This window comes from Trachinotus anak, unplaced genomic scaffold, assembly GCF_046630095.1.
Source record: "Trachinotus anak isolate AG129_WGS33_773 ecotype Australia unplaced genomic scaffold, CSIRO_AGI_Tana_v1 ptg000009l, whole genome shotgun sequence".
Classification (NCBI taxonomy): Eukaryota; Metazoa; Chordata; class Actinopteri; order Carangiformes; family Carangidae; genus Trachinotus; species Trachinotus anak.
This window is the reverse complement of record NW_027273860.1, coordinates 7,928,515-7,946,060: the sequence shown is the minus strand read 5'-3', so window position 1 is coordinate 7,946,060 and position 17,546 is coordinate 7,928,515. Positions and strand designations below refer to the sequence as shown.

Here is a 17,546-nt window from a genome sequence, read left to right as displayed (position 1 = left end):
TGATTTGTGACTGGATTGGACGATACCATGGCTACAATACCACCAACCAATCGCTACTCTGGCCCCAAATGACGTCACCAGCACAAGATGACTGCACCCATATCCGGGACAGTTTGGCTTCCAACCTCGTCCAACCTCTATATACAGTCATTGGTTTCATAGGCTTGTTATGTGCAGTGGCTTTTTTGGGGGTTGGACCTCAATCATAGCAGCAGGACCACACAACAGGCTGATATTAAATATATAATAAAAAATCCAATATCAGCTGCTGCTTAACCTCAGTCCTCACAAAGCCATCTGTAATCTAAGCATTATCATGAAGTCAAGCACACCTGCTCTGTGCAGTGTAAAGCAGCTCAAGGACTGACGGGGGCTAATATATTAGCGGTTGATAATGAGCTGCAGAGATATGTAGGTCTGCCTGAGCTACATAATGGGAACAGCAGGAAACAAATGTCTCTCAGGGACAGGCCTAGGCTATCGGTCTCCGAGGAGGAACACTGATTGTTTTTTTTCTGGCTGCTATGTTTCCCTGCAGCAGGAACACACAAAAGTGCCAAGGACATAAAAAACCAACAAAACACACACTTAATGTGTGCAGTCGGGCACTAGAGAGAGAAGGGGAATCTTCTCAAGGAGCAAATTAAGAAGCTGCATATTTCTATAATGTCAATGTTTCACTTTTCAAAGTTTATTTGTTTAAAATCCTGTTTATTAGATATATTACATTATGGAGAGAATGAGTCTAGTGAGATCATTTTAATATTTTACATTAAATGTAAAATGGTCACAAGATAAACAGCATAGAAATTAAAAAAACATTTCTGAAACATAAAACTATGTTGTTGTTTTTAATTTCTCTCATGTCAATTCTTTTTTCTTCTATAGTATCATCTACTGGACAGTTCTACCCCTTGAGGACTAAATATAATTCAAATGAAGTAGTCTGAGAGGAGAAAATCATACTTTGGTTCAAAAGCTCAAAAAACTGAGACATAAAGAATGAAAACTGTGACGAAGCAAGTAGACATTGCTTTATAGCAAAAGGGGATTTAGCCTAAAAATGATCACATGATTCTTTCTAACTTTATTATCACATGACTAGTGGCAGTCAGAGTTTAAGTCCAGAGTTTAATTTATGCTTTCAGACCAGAGTATGATTAAATTATACACTTACATCCCTGAAAGCTTTCTGTACAATAATGCATTGCATTGAAAGAAAAGCTCCTGTCCAAATAAATTCAGCATCTGCTGTACAAAAGTCCATTCAGTACAGAAAAAAGACAGAACAGACTTCAGTGTCATCATATATCCACCAAACAAGAATCTTCCTTACCTGGATGCTCTTAATGCCAGCTTTACAGTAGTAGCGTTTAATGTCCACGTCAATCTCCGTGTTGCCAACAAAGCTGTGTAACACAAAATGTACGTGTGGTGAAACAGCTGAACAAGGGTTCCTACAACTATATAACAACTTCAAAAGGACATTAAGGTCTTGCTTGGTGACATTTTGAAGACATGACACTGGTGAATTTAGACATCATGGTGATTTATGTTTATTCATTCGTATTCATTATGTTTAGGAAACTGTTTTAAAACTCCTGCTGTATATATACAAAATGCATCCTAGATACCGGGGGCCCCTATCAGTTGACACTACAAGCCACACAGTAGAAGGTAGCTACAGCACACATCATCAGAGGCCCCGCTCAGGGAGGTTTTGGGGCAACCGCTCTGCACTGTATGGTGTCTTTATGGGAGGTTTAGAGGGGTTTATAGTTGTCATTTCAAAATGTGCCAATATGAGGGGCCACTGGGGGCCTCTTGTCCCTATGGGGGCCCCAAGCATTTGCCTGGTTTGCCACTCCTGACAGCCTTTTTTCCTCCAGATGTGACATGATTGTAGTCATTAAGGTCGTTCAGCCATATTCAGCACTTCTGTTTTGCAGACCTCTGAAATTATAACACTTTAGATTATCATGAAACCAAACCCCCTTTTTGAAAAAGTTCACCATCATCATTTTTTCAACAATAGCCATTCAGTGAATTTACATTCAGTACTTACATCTATACAGTAGTTTTCACTGCTTGTGGTGGAGTTACTATGCTGGATTCCAATTGCTTTTAACTGTTTCTAACACTCAGGGAGTGTTTACACAAACCAGTAACATTAACTACATTATTTTTTTATTTCAAATCAGCAATCCCTTAAGGTCCCCCAAGGTCTAAGGAACCATTTTAAACCAGAATCAGAAAGAAGCTACAGAGGTAAAACAATAATGATTTGAACACAGATCTGGTTGGCTCACCTGATCTGTAGGTCCATGATGATCTGTCGCTTATCCACATTCTCTGAATAAACCTTGACTCCATTGACCCTCAGGGGCTACACCGCAACACAAGGAAATATTATGGCCACGGTACTCCGGTCCATCAACACCACAACAACACCTCAACCCCTCCCGAACCGCCACGTGGTTAGCACAAGGTCGGCCCCTCTCCTGATCCCACAGGAAAACTATTTATGAAACAAACACATGTGTCAGCGACGTGCGTGTATGTTCATGTTAAAGCTCCCACACACCCTCGCCAGCTGTCCCAGCGGCACCTGCTGCTCGTAGACCCGCTGAAAACAACACATGATCAGTGTGAGTGCCCGAGAGCACCGCGCGGGAACACTAAGAGATTCTCACTTTGTCTCCTATGTCGATTTTGCTGAAGCAGAAGGTGCTGAGGTGGGCGTTGGACTCCTTCACTGCTGGCTCGATCGTCTCATGGAACAGCTTCTCCACAAACTGGCAGATGTAGGGCCACATCTGCTTCACCGTCTGAGGGGTTCACAGAAAGAGAACTGAACTTCAAAGAGAAAAAGAAAAGAGGAAAACTGGTGCCCTTTTGCATCTTGCAACTATTTTAAAGGTGCTATAGGTGGTTTTTATTCTGTCATACAGGCACAGCTCTCACACGGTGAACGATATTGTTACTTTAAAATATTGATATGTTGTTCTATTTAAGCAAACTCACATACATAAAACAGGGACACCAACAAATGAAATTTTGATGCATGCATCTAAATCATGTTAATGTATACTCATGAGGGCTTTAAAATTTACATCCAGCTTGTTGCCATGGGGATTCGCAAGGGTTAATGCATTTCACAGTGCTGCAGAACCAGGGCTGCATGTTAAGTCAAATGTGCTGCAGTGTACAGTGTGGCCACAGTCACAGCCCCAGTGGGAAGAGGGGGAAGCAGAGAGGCGGCAGACATCCCACTTCCTCCTGTTCACACATAGGAAAAGGAGAGCTTCACTCAAGCAAACAAATTTAAGAGACAGCCGCTCAATTCCTTACCTTGTTTAGCCACTCCACCCGCTCTACATCTGGGAAGTGGACCTGCAATGGAGAAAACAGAGCAGATAATCTCTATGTAGGTTTCAATGAGCCTGATAATGCAATATTTTCAAAGGCAAGTTCCACACAATCTATGGGCTGAGATAACTAGTGATCTGACTTTTAATTATACATCCAAACCTTGTGTGTGATTGTGATCCATAAAATTCAAATGTCCATTTTTATAAACTGAACTTCCATTTATAAGTGTGAAATTTCATTATAAGTGAGAAAATCACTTCGCTAAATTCCAGATGATAAGGTACAGAATCACCCTGATGAAAACCAAAATCATTAAATGGTCGGACCAAATGTGCACATCTTCTTCCCTTCCATACGACACAGAGATTACACCAACACTACAGAAATAATTCTAAGATGAGACTGTTTCCATTGGGTGAAAACACTTGAGAACATTTGTTGCAAGAGTTTTTTTTTATATACGGTTGCTGCTTGACAAAAAAGAAAGAAGATGACAGAAAGGAAGATGAAATTGAAGTTTCAAAGTACTGTTCACACAAAGGTCATTGGATTTTTCCACAGTTTTCATTTCTACCTGAAGAATCCATTGATTGTATGGCCTCTCTTTCATCATCACCTTTATTTGTGTTAGCCGGTATAAGATAACTAACATCAATTAACTAACATCAATTCAAACCATAGAATATCACGTCTTTCCTCACATCTTGATATTGGATTAAGTGGAATTTTAGAAAGAGTTAAGACTGAATGGACATATTTAATTGCACTTGCATCCTGAACTAGAGCTTAACTAGTCTCATATTTCCACACTTCACTTGTGCTGTGAGACTGCAGTTTGAATAATGGTAAATCAGGCATTGATTTACCATGAGCTAAAGGAAATGCCTGAAATGAAATCGATGCCGTGAACAAAGGTGTGCAACCACCTTCGTAAATAACAAATAAACAATTCTGCCTCTCTATCAAACCAAATTGAAAGTGTTTATTTTCTAATCTCAAAAGCAAGATGAAGTGATGCAACCCGCTGGACTGTGTGGTGCGACAGCTACAAGCACCAGCAAGAGTGCTTATCTAGCATTTATGTCAAAGTGAGGATAAAGAGCAAGAAGGGAACAGAAAGTTCTAGTAAATATGACAGAGTCAGGCCCACAGCTTTGTTATGAGGTGAAAATAACATAATCCTCTGGACAGGACACTGGAAAGGTTTCATTATTACACTTGACACAGTGACCTCATTCAGAAAATGTAGGTGAAGCAATGGATGATTCACTCAACAGGACATATGTTAGCGCTGGCAGAGAAAACTGAGCCGTGCTGCAGAAAATGGGAGCAAAGCATCGTAACTGTTCAGATCTGTCTGTGTAAAACTGAAAAGCCATTCAGGTTTACGTCCCGAAAGCTAAATTAACAGTCTGCTTGGGTTTTGAAACTTAAATTAAACTGCCAATAATCACCACTCAGAAAAAGAAACTGCCTATTATGTGACTTGAAAGTAATCAAGACCTCGAGACAAACATAACACAAACTTATTAATTATAAAGGTTTAGTTCATGAGGATCCTGGAAAAAAAAATACCAAAAATCACATCTCTGAACAAAGCAGACACAGACTTTATTTCAGCTCAGATATACAGTAGTATCTGTTTTTCACACATGTAATGCTTCCCTCTCAAACTTCTGTTTACATCTCATAAGTCACACTGCCAGAAGTGCATCTAAAGGGCTACAATAATGCAGACAATCGGATTTCCTTTAGAAAAGTGAGATGAGGAAGCCTACTGGCCTCTTTCTGGGCGACTCTGACCCTTCTGACACAAAAACATAGAAAAATTCTCTGCACAAATGTATCATAACTGGTTTTACAGCATGAAAAAAAATGAAAAAACTCTCATGGTATCGTTGTTGCTGATGTTCTGATGCATGTAATTTCATCATTCAATTAATTTATGATCAGATTGTAAGATTGATGATAGAATTGTGACCTGGTTGGTAGTTTGGTCGGTAACTAATATCTGTTGTCCACTGATTGGATTATTTAGCTAACATCTATGTCCATATACTCAGTGGTTGTTTTATTAGATGCAGTTGTAAAATCTAATGCAATTCAAAGCAAAAGCTCAGCCATAAATTCCACCTTAACAAACATAATAATATTCAGTTTTGATTGACACTATCAGAGAGGTATTCATTTGTTGAACTGGGCTGCATTATACTGAATGGTGCTCCTAAAGTTTTGCCCACCCCATTTGCAAATATGAGGTGAGGCAGAATAATACAAAGATATTTCAACATGATACAGGCCAGAACAACACCATCATGGAACTGTTCTAATATTTGCCAATATACCTGATAAAGGTTGAGCAATTTTGCAAATCAATAAATATATCAGCACTTTTTTTTTTTTTTTTTAATTCTTGTGTGACAATAAACTAAAACCCCGAACATTACTTTTAGTGTAAGTGACTGCTGCACAAGGAAGTCAGTGACTCACAGCTGAGTATATAAACTCGGACAAAGAGGAGTGCACTTTAGAAATGCAAGTCTGGGAATCGGGGCAGGGCACTACAAAAAGGCTTTGTGAAAACAATGCCATCTCTATCAAGACTCAGTTCTGCCTAGTGGGGAGAAATTGGCACTTACCACAATTTAGGAGGCACAACGGGTGCAAATCTCCACCCCTGATGACAGTGCAGTATTGATGTACTGATATGTACTCAGCTTGACAGTCTGAAGCATGCTTATGATTCATGGTGAAGCCCTGGATGGTGTAAAGTAATTCCCCGTGACGACCATGCACAGCCACCACAGGTATGACCAGAGCTATATGTAGTGCTTGACTTGCTCTTTCTATTACAAACCATAGACTTAAAGCTGGGGTGTGCTGAGGTCACTCAATGATACCTCTTTCCCTTAAGTGAGATACTCTTGCTCCACCCCATCTCGCTCCACCAACCCCATTTAACAGCCTCAATGCATCCTCAGCCATGTGTCAGCAGAATAAGCTTTTAGCTGTTCTCAAAACATGGGAATGCACTGAACATCACAGAGCAGTTGAGCTGTGACTCTGGGATGAGTCTGATATAGAAAGTCTTGTATTTATAGTTTGATAAGTTAAGCAGCTGAAACTTGAGGCCCACTTAAATCTACAGTCCAGTTGAGCTGGATTTTGCACTCAGATAGCACTTAGTTAAATGAGACTTTATTAGAAGGTTTTAGTGAAATGAAATCTCTCAATTTCACTCTAATTTCTACCCCAAAAGATACACAGTGTACTAAAAAATGAAATAGGGCTTCTTCTGTCAGTTCATCACTGTCTGTTGGACTTCCAGTAGAGTTTACTTGTGCAGGAGTCAGCAGGTAGTCTGAGGATGGATCAATGAATAAGGAATATAAATAACTACAGTATGATCACTGTATAACATCTATTAAGGAGACTAGATGCATTCATTTAGAATCCAACCCCTTTACTTTGAAATATACCCCTTGATGCTATGATACCACCCACCCCTCGTCTTTCAAATCTCTCTCTGAGACACTAGTTCTGAGAAAAGTCACACAGCATCTGGCTATGTGACAAAAAGAAGAAATTGTCTCCAAGACACTATGTATTTGTTGAGTTAATATTATTGTGTTATTACCTGAGTTGTATTTTGTGTTCAGAAACCAAACTATGTTATATCACTTTTTTTTTACGCACTGGGGCCAGTGCAGGTCCATGAGGAGGGCTGAGGACATTCCCAACAAAATCCCAACCACTGATATATTAACCCTGACAAGGGAAAAAGTCAAGAACCACTATGTTATCACACAATTTTGCCAAGATAAAGTGGTGCAGTAATAGAGTGAGTTAACTACAAGGGAGATAGCAGTCTGTATCCCAAAATAACAGGGACCCCGTGGGCATGTTTCCTTTCCAGCGTGGTGTCTGGTTTACCATTGTACCCTGCTGTATTTAGACTGGGGCTCAGTCTAATGTCACTGCTGGGGGGAACAGCTGCTGCATCACAGCTTTACAGCTCAACTCTGCTCCTCCTGCTCTTGACAGCTGATTACTTTCTTTTTTTTTTTTCCCTGGAAACTCTGAAATATTTTTTTTACAAAAATACCACTGTGGACATTTTCTCGTCTACTGTGTTTGACAGGTAGACTTACCCATGGTGGTAAATCAGAGGTGGTAAGACCCCGCTTGACACTTCTCTCCTCCTGCTCAAAGAAAGCCAGAGCTCGGCTCAGTCGGCTGTGCTTCCCTCCTGTGTTCCTCCTCCACCAGAAAAAAATAACAAGTCCAATCAACAGCCAGCTGAAGCTAAACTCAAAATACCCCAAGGCGTATATGGGGAAAATAAGAACAAACGTTTTAGCAAAGTGAACCCAGGTCCGGGTCAGCTCGCTGGCCGAGGACACCGGGGTATCATCGGATACGCTCCCCGCTGAGGGATGGTGAAAGTTGGCGCTGGGCTGAGCGGGGCTCGGCGCAGTATGTCCGTTCTCCTTAGGTGAAGCGGGGCTCGCATTGTGTGAATGGGCTCCTCGTACAGCTGTCATGCTGTCTCTAGACATGCTTCTGCGTCCGGGAGTCCGTTTTCAAAACTGGTAAAAATGCGGATAAGGTCGGCTGACTCGGTTCCCATGTGCGAACGGACCGAGGCGGTTCCTCACGTCGGCTCACCTGCACACCAGCCCATCGCAGACGAGGAAATCGCTAGCATTGACAACTTTATTTCACGCTCCGACTAAAAGCTAAGAGTTGCATTCCTTTGATTAAATGAGGCCGCTGAACCAGTCCAGTCCACAGCAAGGACAGGAATGATCATTTCCAGGAACACACGGGCTACCCCGCGATGAGCGCTCCAGTGGTGCCCGTAGCCTAGCTAAAAAGAAGAAACACCGCCATCTTGTGCTCACTACTGCTCACTGTAATTATCAATTGGAGAAGAGTTGTATACTTAGAAAGCGTCAAAATACATGCGAAATTTCTATTCTTAAACTATATGTAAGAAACCAAACTCACGCAAATGGTGGCATTTCAAACAAAGTATTATATTGCTGCACACCTTGCTAGCCGTCAAAATAGAAATGACGAGCACGGAGAAATCGTTCAAACATCAAACAAAATTAACCCAAACATAACTGGTGGCAACAATTATTATTTATATATATATATATTATAAGTTCCCATTGTTATATTCAATAAAACAGCACATTTTCAAAAGGTTTCGTGAACAATAATAATGAGGTCTTAAAGCGTTGCCATGACACTCGGCTGTTGAGTCCAACGACTGCTCTGCTGTTGATTAGTAAGCCTGTTGTCAAGCCGAAGTGACGCGATCTCCCTGGTTTCGAGTAACTGCTCATGCGCACAAGGGATTTGCCATCATGGCGGAGTCACTCCAAAAATATGAGCTGATTTTCGGTGATTGAAAACCTTCAGAAAAAATAAATAAAAATAAAAATACAGATGAGAACATGCACAGTGACAAGGTAGGTGCTTTATCTTCCTAACGTTTTCTTATCATATGCAGGCTGAAGTCGGAAAATGCGTCTCAGTTAAAAGTGTCATGTCCGCTGTAGCAATGAGTTATCAAACGTTATCTTAGGAAATGAACGTCGTCTCACGGTTTCTCAGGGATTATATGATGATGTATATTTGTCCTTGAGTGTAAGCTGATATGTGCATTTAGTAAATACAAGATAATGTATATATTTAGAAAATAACAAAGGAAGACACATGGAGACCAGCTGACCTGAGAAGACATATCAGGGTAAGTTTTTGAGAGTTAAAAAGCAACGCGGAAGGAATTTCTAAATTTATAACTCAGGGAACAAATAACAAACTGGAATTTTACTTGTTTTATTTTTTCTTTTTTTTAGGAGGAAGGACATGGTGATGACCATGTCAGGAGGCGAGATGACAATGAGAGAAAGCACCGAGGTGGGGAATCCATAGAGAGACGCCGCAAAGATCCAGAGAAGGAGCCCAGACGAGACAGAGACAAGCACAGGGAAAGGGAGGGTACAAGAGAGAGAAGAGATGAAGAAGGTAAAGACAGATATGCTGAGCGAAGTAAAGAGGGCTCACGGGACAGGAGAGGTGATAAAGAAAGGGACCAAAGAGATGAGAGGGACAAAGACACCGAGAAGAGGAGGGAAAGGGATAGACTGGTTGATGGAAATAGGAACAATGATGATTATAGAGAGAATAGGGATCGGAGGAGGAATAGAGATGAGCATGTAAGGGAGAGAGACAAGGAAAGACAAAGAGATAAGGAGAAAGACAAGGCAAAGGACAGAGAGAGATATAACGAGGACAGAGACAAGAGGAGGGAAGAGAGAGACAAGGAAAGGAGGAGAGAAGAACAGCACAGAGAGCACAGGACTGAGAGGGAGAGAAAGAGACATGAGGAAAGTGGAGAAGGAGGAAGAGCTCAAATAGAAAAGCATGATAGAGAACAGAGAGACCGGCATCGGGAGAGAGAGCGACACAAAGATGATTATGAAGAAAAGAGGAATGACAGAGAAAGACGAGAAAGACATGGAGACAGGAGGCATTCAGAACGGAAAGAGGAAAGAGGTAAAGATACAGCAGTTTGTTCATTTAGCTCGCCATATTCACAGATTAGGATGCCAATATTTCTATCTTTCTTGCTTTTAGAGTACAGAGAAGAACACAGAAGACATAAAGAGGAGAGAGAAAGGAGACACAAAGAGAGAGGACATCATGTAAGCATCTTCATTAGTATTAATTATCCATCCCTATTTTGCATTTCAAGGAAAGGTAAAGTTAATTAATATTTTTGCTCTATTAGGGATATGTTTGTGTCCTTTACAGGTGAGTGTACTTGTGTCAAAATCCTCTGATTACATTTGTCCTTCTTGTGTGGACTTTCCTGCTCTCTAGGATGAAAAGCAGAAGCATGAGAGTGAATCCAGGGAGTATAGAGACTTGAAGAGGTCAGGTGAAGAGGAAAGGTATCATCGTGGTGACAGAGAGCGAGCAGAATGGAACAAAGAAAAAGAGAGAAGGCACAGAGGGGAAGAAGATCCAGAGAAAAAACACAAAGAGCGAAAGCACAGAGAGGAAGAAGATCCAGAGAAAAAACACAAAGACAGAAGACGCAGAGAGGAAGAAGATCCAGAGAAAAAACACAAAGAGAGAAGACGCAGAGAGGAAGAAGATCCAGAGGAAAAACACAAAGAGAGAAGACACAGAGCAGAAAAGGACCTAGTGACAAATAGCAGTGACAGAACCAGCCCCAAGAAATCAGCCTCTAGCAAAAGCCATAGGCATGCGACTAACACATTAGAAACAGAGGTGAGTAGACCCATAAAATGCCTGTATAGTCTTCATAACACTGATCCAATACCGTGGATTCCCTAATGGATATTATTGCGTTCTTCTAAAACATGTCACTCTTGCAATCCAGGAAGCTGAGATTGTGTCTGAGCACTGGACAACTAGTGTGAAAGATGTAGGAGACACAGAAGAGCCTGTAAGATGCTCAGTTTGGTTACCCTGCTTACAACCCTCAAAGAATCTGCTCTTGCATTTCCATGGACTATTTTTTAGTTTGATGGTGTGGTTTCCTTATTTCTGTTGGTAACTGGCCAACCATTTTTTTCTCTGTTTGTCACTGGGGAGGACTTTGTCTCATACTTTGGCCTGTGAGCCGCCTACTGTCTGTACTTCTTACTGCACTGTCCACAGTCTTTTTCTTCTACCTTCAGCTTCAGCTTCGTATGTGCAACTTCATCCCAAGTTGCAGTTTCTGCATGCTTTATCAAGTAATTGAATTATCTCCTACTTAATGTATTTTTATCACATCTCCAGGTTGTGAATGATGAAGACTTAGCTGACCAGGAATATGAAGATGATTTTGAGGTAAAATGCAGCATTCTAATGATGAAATGGGCTACATACTGTTAATCCAAATTCTGTAGTTTTTTCCAGTTTTCTCTTCATGTTTAAATTTTTGTCTTTTTAAACATTTATTTACTCATTTCTGTGTTACCGTTGCATGCTGTAATCGATTTACACTCAAAGAAACTGGTGAGTATTCAAAGCTGTTGCAAGTGCATTCATTTCTATTCTTATAACATGTGAGGTTTATGCTCATAGTATCTTGAATAATTTAAAATTCCAAATATTATGTTTAAGGGATGGATGTTGTTTCTCTGTTCAAAGGACTATGAGGAAGATTTTGAGGAGATGGATCAAAGTGAAGATGAAGATGAGGATGTGAAGGAGCCGGAGTTTACACAAGTGGTAGAAGACAGAGAGGAACATCTGGCACAAAAGAGAAAGGAGATAGAAGCAATTCAGAGAGCAATGAATGAGGAGAATGAAAGAGTTGGAACAACTCAGTCCAGACAGAGTATGAGCAGAGGGGAGGAGGACGCGTCCAAATGGGTCAGAGGTACAGTTCTACCTTGTTTTATCTTCCTGAGAGATATCCTTTAACTCCTGCACTTGTTGTTATCCCATGTTAAAGTCTATGCATATCTTTTTCTTCATGTCTGATTGGAAGAAACATAATCCTGAGGAATTTTGTGCAAAACGACAAGTATGATATTTTCTTGCTGCTCTCTTTGTAGGATCTGAGAGGAACCAGAGTCGGGCCTCCCCGCGTGGGAGGTTTATTGACTTTGTGGCAGCAAAACGGCGTGAAGTCAGCAAGAAAGTTGCCACAAAACAAAAGTAAATCAACTTCAATGTTAAATGGAAAATGGATTATTGGAATGTGGCTCTAGAGGAATCAGTATTGTAAATATCTTTTATGACTTGGGGCGCTTTTGCCAAGCCCATGGCATAGCATATGAGGTCTTTAATTGTACCTTCAATCTTTTCTGTTTACAGAAAACGCAGCACAGAGCTGCTTCGCTTAATTGATCTGGATTTCTCAATGACGTTCTCCCTTTTGGATCTGCCACCTGTCAATGAATATGACATGTACATTAGAACCTTTGGAACTGTGAATACCAAACAGGTCGGTATTTATTCTGTTGTCTTTCTTTACACAGATACCTGTAACCAAATTATAAAAGAGAAAGGAAAAATATTCCATTAGCCGCAGTCCATGTGTAAATAATAGGTGTGAACTTTTTCTTTGACAGGCTTATGTTCAGTGTAACGAGGATAATGCGGATCGAGACATTCAAACAGAGGAGATAGAGGTGCGCGAGAAGTGGACGCAGCATCCTCCAGAGCACAATGGAGCCTGTGGGGGTGAGGGTATGCCAAGATAATCCCCTGATGGACTGAAGAGTTTGCATGTAGAGTTCAATAAAGGTGTTTACCATGCTTTTACAGATCCAAACCTCTCCCAGGAAGCACGAGAAAAAAACATGAATGAAATGAAGTTTGATTCCCAGCGTCTGACGGCATTCTTGCGTTCAGCCTCACAGGTTATCTTTTTACACATACACAGTTTAAAGAGTACCATAGTTCTTTACTCCCTATTTTAAGATTTTTTTTGTGTCTATTACACTATACTTACTCCTCTTGTGTGTTGTGACTGAATCAAGGTCATGGTTGTCCTGTTGGAGGAGGTTCAAGCTGAGAGAAATTCCCTGAGAAAGTTGAGGACTCAAACAGACACACTGTCTTTCAGCGATGGAAGTTTACAGCTCAACACGAAGTTGCCTTTTCTTTATGGTACACACCACAACCAGAGAAGTCCCAAACCACTGCATTCTTATCAGTATTGTATTTTATTAGAGGGTTCTTGTTAATTACACCTTGTGGTTTTAACAGGGCAAAGGCAATTGTTGTTTAGAATGTCCTCTATAAACCAGCACAGTTACATGAATACACTAATCATGTGGTCCTTCCTGTTGTCAATCACAGGTCGCTGCATCAGCATGGTGCACTTCTCTCAGGTCCAGAGGCACACAATGATGTCAGTCCACACACCTACAACTAAGCCCAGCGCTGTGCGTCTTGACAGCTGCACTATCATCTGCATCTGGAACATCTGGGAGCCATCCAGACCTCAGAAGATCCTTGTTTACGAATCTGAGGTGACATTTTCTAGTTCCCTTTTCAGTTATAGTAAAGTTACATGTAATATAAGATAATGAATAAAAACTTAGTAATATGTAGTAAATCATATTGACTGGAGAATGATATTTTGTTGAGGCACAAGAAATTTTTTATTAAGTTTTAATTCAACTATTGGAAAGTCGACATTTTCACTTCACTGAACGTTATTCAGCAGCCTATTGCTCTGCTTGCCTTCTAGAAATAACTGTTACATTCAAAATTGCTGTGTAGTTCTCCATATTTCTTTATATAATTATCCCAAAAAGTCATAAAAGACAACATGCACTGAAACCAACGTGGGTAACCCTTTCTCTGTCCCAGGTGCAGTGTTGCTGTTTCAGCCCTGGAAAGGCCATATTGGTGTTTGCAGGCACATCAGTTGGCTCTGTGGCGCTGTGGGACCTGAGGGAGCATGCTGGTAACCACTACCGCCTGCAGATAGGAGAGGATGAGTGGACCTTCAGACAGCCTACCTTCTCCACCGGTACGTCTCAAAGGATTGAGTTGTTTATTTTCAATACATGGATATGGACATTTGATGATTGAGAATTGTGTTGTTGTAGTATACTGTTTCAGTATACTACAAATATGGCCACTATATAAAGAAGGTGCTGATTTCCCTGAAAATATACCATATCACTGGTCATACCAATTTCCGCAACCTTACACCAAGCATGTGTTCTCTTGTCTGCCTTATTTTGAGAATATAAAGCCTCTTGATCCTTCACTCGGTCATCTTTGTTGTTGTGTATTTCGCTCTTTGAGCTGCAGTCCCAGGAAAATGAATGTCAGCAGGCAATATATAGCAAACATCCTTATTTACTATGCATAGGCATTCAGGACTGCTTCTGCCCTTTCTCGCACTGAAGGTTCAGAGTCTGTTTTCTTATGTAACAGTAGTGATGATTCAGTGTGTGCTGATAAGCTCTCTTTTGTCACCTTGTCAACACAGATGCAGTGTTGGCCGGCTCAGGCCATTTCTCATCTGTGACGTCTGTAGAAGTTGTCCCCTCCACTGTAGCAGGGGGGCTGAGGCCAGAGGTCCCCCTGTTGGCATCTGAGGAAGGTATGGAATGGTATAGCAATGGTTAACACATTGATTTAAGATCTCTCGTATCATTTTATAAATGTGCCATATGTTTTTGCCATTCACAGTTGGCTTTATATTTCATTAAGTGTTATTCTGTTTCATAATCCAGAGTCATCAGGACTGTCATTCCAGCTGGCTTCTCTGGATGAAAGCGGGGTTTTGAATTTCTGGGTAGGTCGGGCAACAAAGTGGATTCTACATATTTTTCTCTACACCAGAGATTTTCAAACTGGCAGACGAGTTTTACGGGTGGGCCCTGGGGGGAGACACGTGAGCCAAAGTTACTGCCTGAGGTGAAAGAGACAGGTGCATACATATAACAACAGAAGGTGAATTTAAAAAGACAATTCTTATATATCCAGAACTTGCCAGAGAATCATCACGTTTTTAGGTTTTCATCAGTATCAAATAGAACTGAACAATTAATCGAAATATTATCATCAAAAATATATGGCTAAGTGCAATATCCAAATCACTGGAGCTGCAGTTTTCTTGTTAAAGGTAAAATGTGGCACAACATACAATAAATGAAGCATTGTGGTGTTACAGAGATGCCTTGGTCCACAAATCAGATGAAAGGAAACTTGCTTGTTTGGTAGAACCCCAGCAGAAATCACATTGTAATCATTTTAATTTTTTATTTTTTTCAGTGAAAATAAATGTAAAAATGACAATTTCAACTGGAATTGTGACTCACAGTGCAATCTGCCAAAATAATCACTTTTTTTTTTTTGCATATTGTTCAGCTCTAGTAAATTTGCAAAAAAAAGAACAATTAATAGCTAATTCTGCATATTTGTGGTCCATCATAGCTCGACACAAACAGCACAGATATTCCGTGAGCAACCTGCATGATTTTCTGTCTGTGTCCTGTAGGTGGTAGTGGAACTCCCAAAAGCCAACGAGGCAGGCTCTCCAACAGATCTAGGTAACACACTCACGTTTTAAAACATGTCTGTTCTTTTTCCATGGGCATGCTCATCTTTCTCACACATGTGGCACCAGCTTCAACTTTTCTCTTTCTCTCTTACAGGGCTCAGGCCTGGGGGCAAAATAAAGTTGCTTCACAGCTCCTCCCTCCTCACTGCTGAGAGGTGAGATTGATGAATAGCTTGTGATGCATCCGTCACTGCCAGCCACAGGGCTGAAAATACCCCACAATGTCTTTGCCCAGTGGAACACAGCTGCTCTGTCGTGGACATGCGATCTTGTTTGTTACGTACTCAGGGCTGTTGTTTTTGTCACCTCAACATTTAATGGGAACATAATGTATCTGCTGTGATATACAGTAGGGTCCGAAAGTCTGAGATGAGACCATTTTCCCCATTCACCTCACACTGTATGTGCAGTGTGAATGTGAAGCAGTTTCATGTTCCAGTGTTGCACAGTTTGCTTTTGGCTAGGAATGTTGTCACCCTAAACCTCCGTTTTGTCATTTTCTCCCTCTCTTGCTCTGTCTGCCTCTCAGGGTATCACCACGAGATGCAGTGAAAACAGGTCCATTACAGACTCTTCATTTAAAGTTTCTTCCAACTGACTCCAATCATTTCTTTATTGGCACCAATATGGTGAGCTTAATCTAAGTAAACCCTCTCAAAATATTCAGAAATGTATGCCTCCGTTTAACATTGTGACAGTGTACCAATGTCATTTCTGTCCTAGGGTCTAGTCAGTCATGGAACCAGTCACGGTTTGAAAGCTCCTCCAAAGTTTTACAGGTTTCAGGAGGTTGGAGTCCGACCTGTTGATGTCAACTCAATCCACTTTTCTCCCTTCAGACAACATTTTTTCTTGGTGAGAGTTTTTTTTTAACTAAAGGAATAGTTCAGTATTTTGGGACATACACTTATTCCTTGTGTAGGGTTAGATGAGAAGATTGGTATCATGTCTGTATGCAAAATATACAGCAACAGCCAGAAACGGGTCAGCTCAGCTTAGCAAAAAAAACTCAGAACAGGGGGAAACAACTAGCATGGTTCTGTCTGAAGGTAACATAATCTGCCTTTTAAGATATATGGGCCATTCTTTTCCTCTGGCCCTTTTCCAGGTGGGTTGTGCCGATGGCAGCATCAGGCTGCATGCAGTCAGCCAAGAGCAGCCTGTGGCAGAGTGGAAGAGCAGTACAGCAGGGGAACCAGTTGTCTCACTGCAGTGGACCCAAACCAGGCCGACAGTCTTCTGTGTGCTTGATGCAGCCTCTAACCTCCACATATGGGACCTGATGAAAAATGACACAGAGCCTGTGGTCACTGAGAGGATGTCTGAGGATAGGTAACAGCAGATAGACATGACTGATGACTGTACAGGTAATTTTATATTTGTCATATTATGTGTCAATATCAGGTGTGTGTTTCCTGTTTTCAGGGTGACAGCCATGGCAGTGTTTGGGGACTCAGGACAACAAAACACATATTCAGGAATAGCCCTGGTGCATGAATCAGGAAAAATAGAAATGCACTATTTCACAAGAAATTTTTCCGTGCCTGTTCCTGCAGAAGAGGAGAGGTTGGAGAGTATGATGACTGAAGCCTTCTGAAGCACTGAAATGACTGCATTTAGACTGATGTGTTTGTGTTAATTCAAATGATTAACTGCATTTTTAAACTCACAAAGAGCATAAAGATCAATTTATAGATCTGTTTTTGTCACTGTCTATTTGAAAAACATGCCAAATTGAATTATGTGATATAGTGTATATCACATAATTCAATTTGGCATGTTTTTCTTCTGAAACTGATGACACATGGCTAAAACTTTTGACATTTACATAACAATTAGAGGAATGTGGCTTAATACCAAAGATCCTCTACAGGAGCAACAGTTCATTTAACGTCCTTCATAAAGACATTATAAAGAACATATAATGTCAGTGTTTGTTGATGTAAATATTTATACTTTTTGACGAATATGAAATATCTGTATAGTGGTAATAAGTTTAATTTTTATACAATAAACTGTGTATATCTGTATTTGTGTTATTTAATGCTATGGCAGCTTCATGTTTGTGTAGTTCAAGTTAAAAACTTGCATAACACATTGTTTTTTT

The 17,546-nt window shown here is 40.7% G+C and overlaps 2 protein-coding genes across 6 annotated transcripts in view; one reads left to right on the top strand and one right to left on the bottom strand.

Annotated features, from left to right (window-relative positions):
• esyt2b (extended synaptotagmin-like protein 2b) overlaps positions 1-8,188 on the bottom strand; it is a 33,797-nt gene extending 25,609 nt beyond the window's left edge. Inside the window, exons 1-5 of one of the 3 annotated variants that reach the window (XM_071484997.1) lie at positions 7,524-8,188; positions 3,352-3,393; positions 2,694-2,828; positions 2,310-2,386; positions 1,337-1,409 (exon numbers count right to left, since the gene is read on the bottom strand). In XM_071484997.1, the coding sequence (XP_071341098.1) occupies positions 1,337-1,409; positions 2,310-2,386; positions 2,694-2,828; positions 3,352-3,393; positions 7,524-7,931 (735 nt within the window). In that variant the 5' untranslated portion in view covers positions 7,932-8,188. The remainder of the gene's footprint in view (positions 1-1,336; positions 1,410-2,309; positions 2,387-2,693; positions 2,829-3,351; positions 3,394-7,523) is intronic. The other 2 variants (XM_071484995.1, XM_071484996.1) reach the window with 2 other exon arrangements.
• Positions 8,189-8,638: 450 nt separating this feature from the next.
• On the top strand, positions 8,639-17,467 carry dync2i1 (dynein 2 intermediate chain 1). Of its 3 annotated transcripts, none has more exons than XM_071484987.1 (23): positions 8,639-8,852; positions 9,080-9,133; positions 9,243-9,942; positions 10,024-10,091; positions 10,270-10,683; positions 10,796-10,861; positions 11,200-11,250; positions 11,554-11,785; positions 11,964-12,066; positions 12,226-12,355; positions 12,483-12,600; positions 12,679-12,773; positions 12,894-13,023; positions 13,216-13,388; positions 13,732-13,894; positions 14,363-14,476; positions 14,610-14,671; positions 15,377-15,428; positions 15,534-15,594; positions 15,969-16,068; positions 16,163-16,294; positions 16,548-16,771; positions 16,865-17,467. In XM_071484987.1, the coding sequence occupies exons 1-23, from the start codon at positions 8,838-8,840 to the stop codon at positions 17,034-17,036; spliced, it is 3,429 nt and encodes a 1,142-aa protein (XP_071341088.1). In that variant the 5' UTR covers positions 8,639-8,837; the 3' UTR covers positions 17,037-17,467. The 3 variants fall into 3 exon arrangements, with proteins under 3 accessions (XP_071341088.1, XP_071341089.1, XP_071341090.1); XM_071484988.1 differs by having other exon boundaries at positions 8,640-8,852; positions 12,483-12,594; XM_071484989.1 differs by lacking the exon at positions 10,796-10,861 and having other exon boundaries at positions 8,640-8,852; positions 12,483-12,594.
• The last annotated feature ends 79 nt before the right edge of the window (positions 17,468-17,546 follow it).

Coding starts and splice junctions, on each gene's coding strand:
- dync2i1 (XM_071484987.1), top strand. Junction 11,251..11,553: donor AATATGAAGATGATTTTGAG/GTAAAATGCAGC, acceptor CTCTGTTCAAAG/GACTATGAGGAAGATTTTGA. Junction 16,295..16,547: donor TCAGACAACATTTTTTCTTG/GTGAGAGTTTTT, acceptor GCCCTTTTCCAG/GTGGGTTGTGCCGATGGCAG.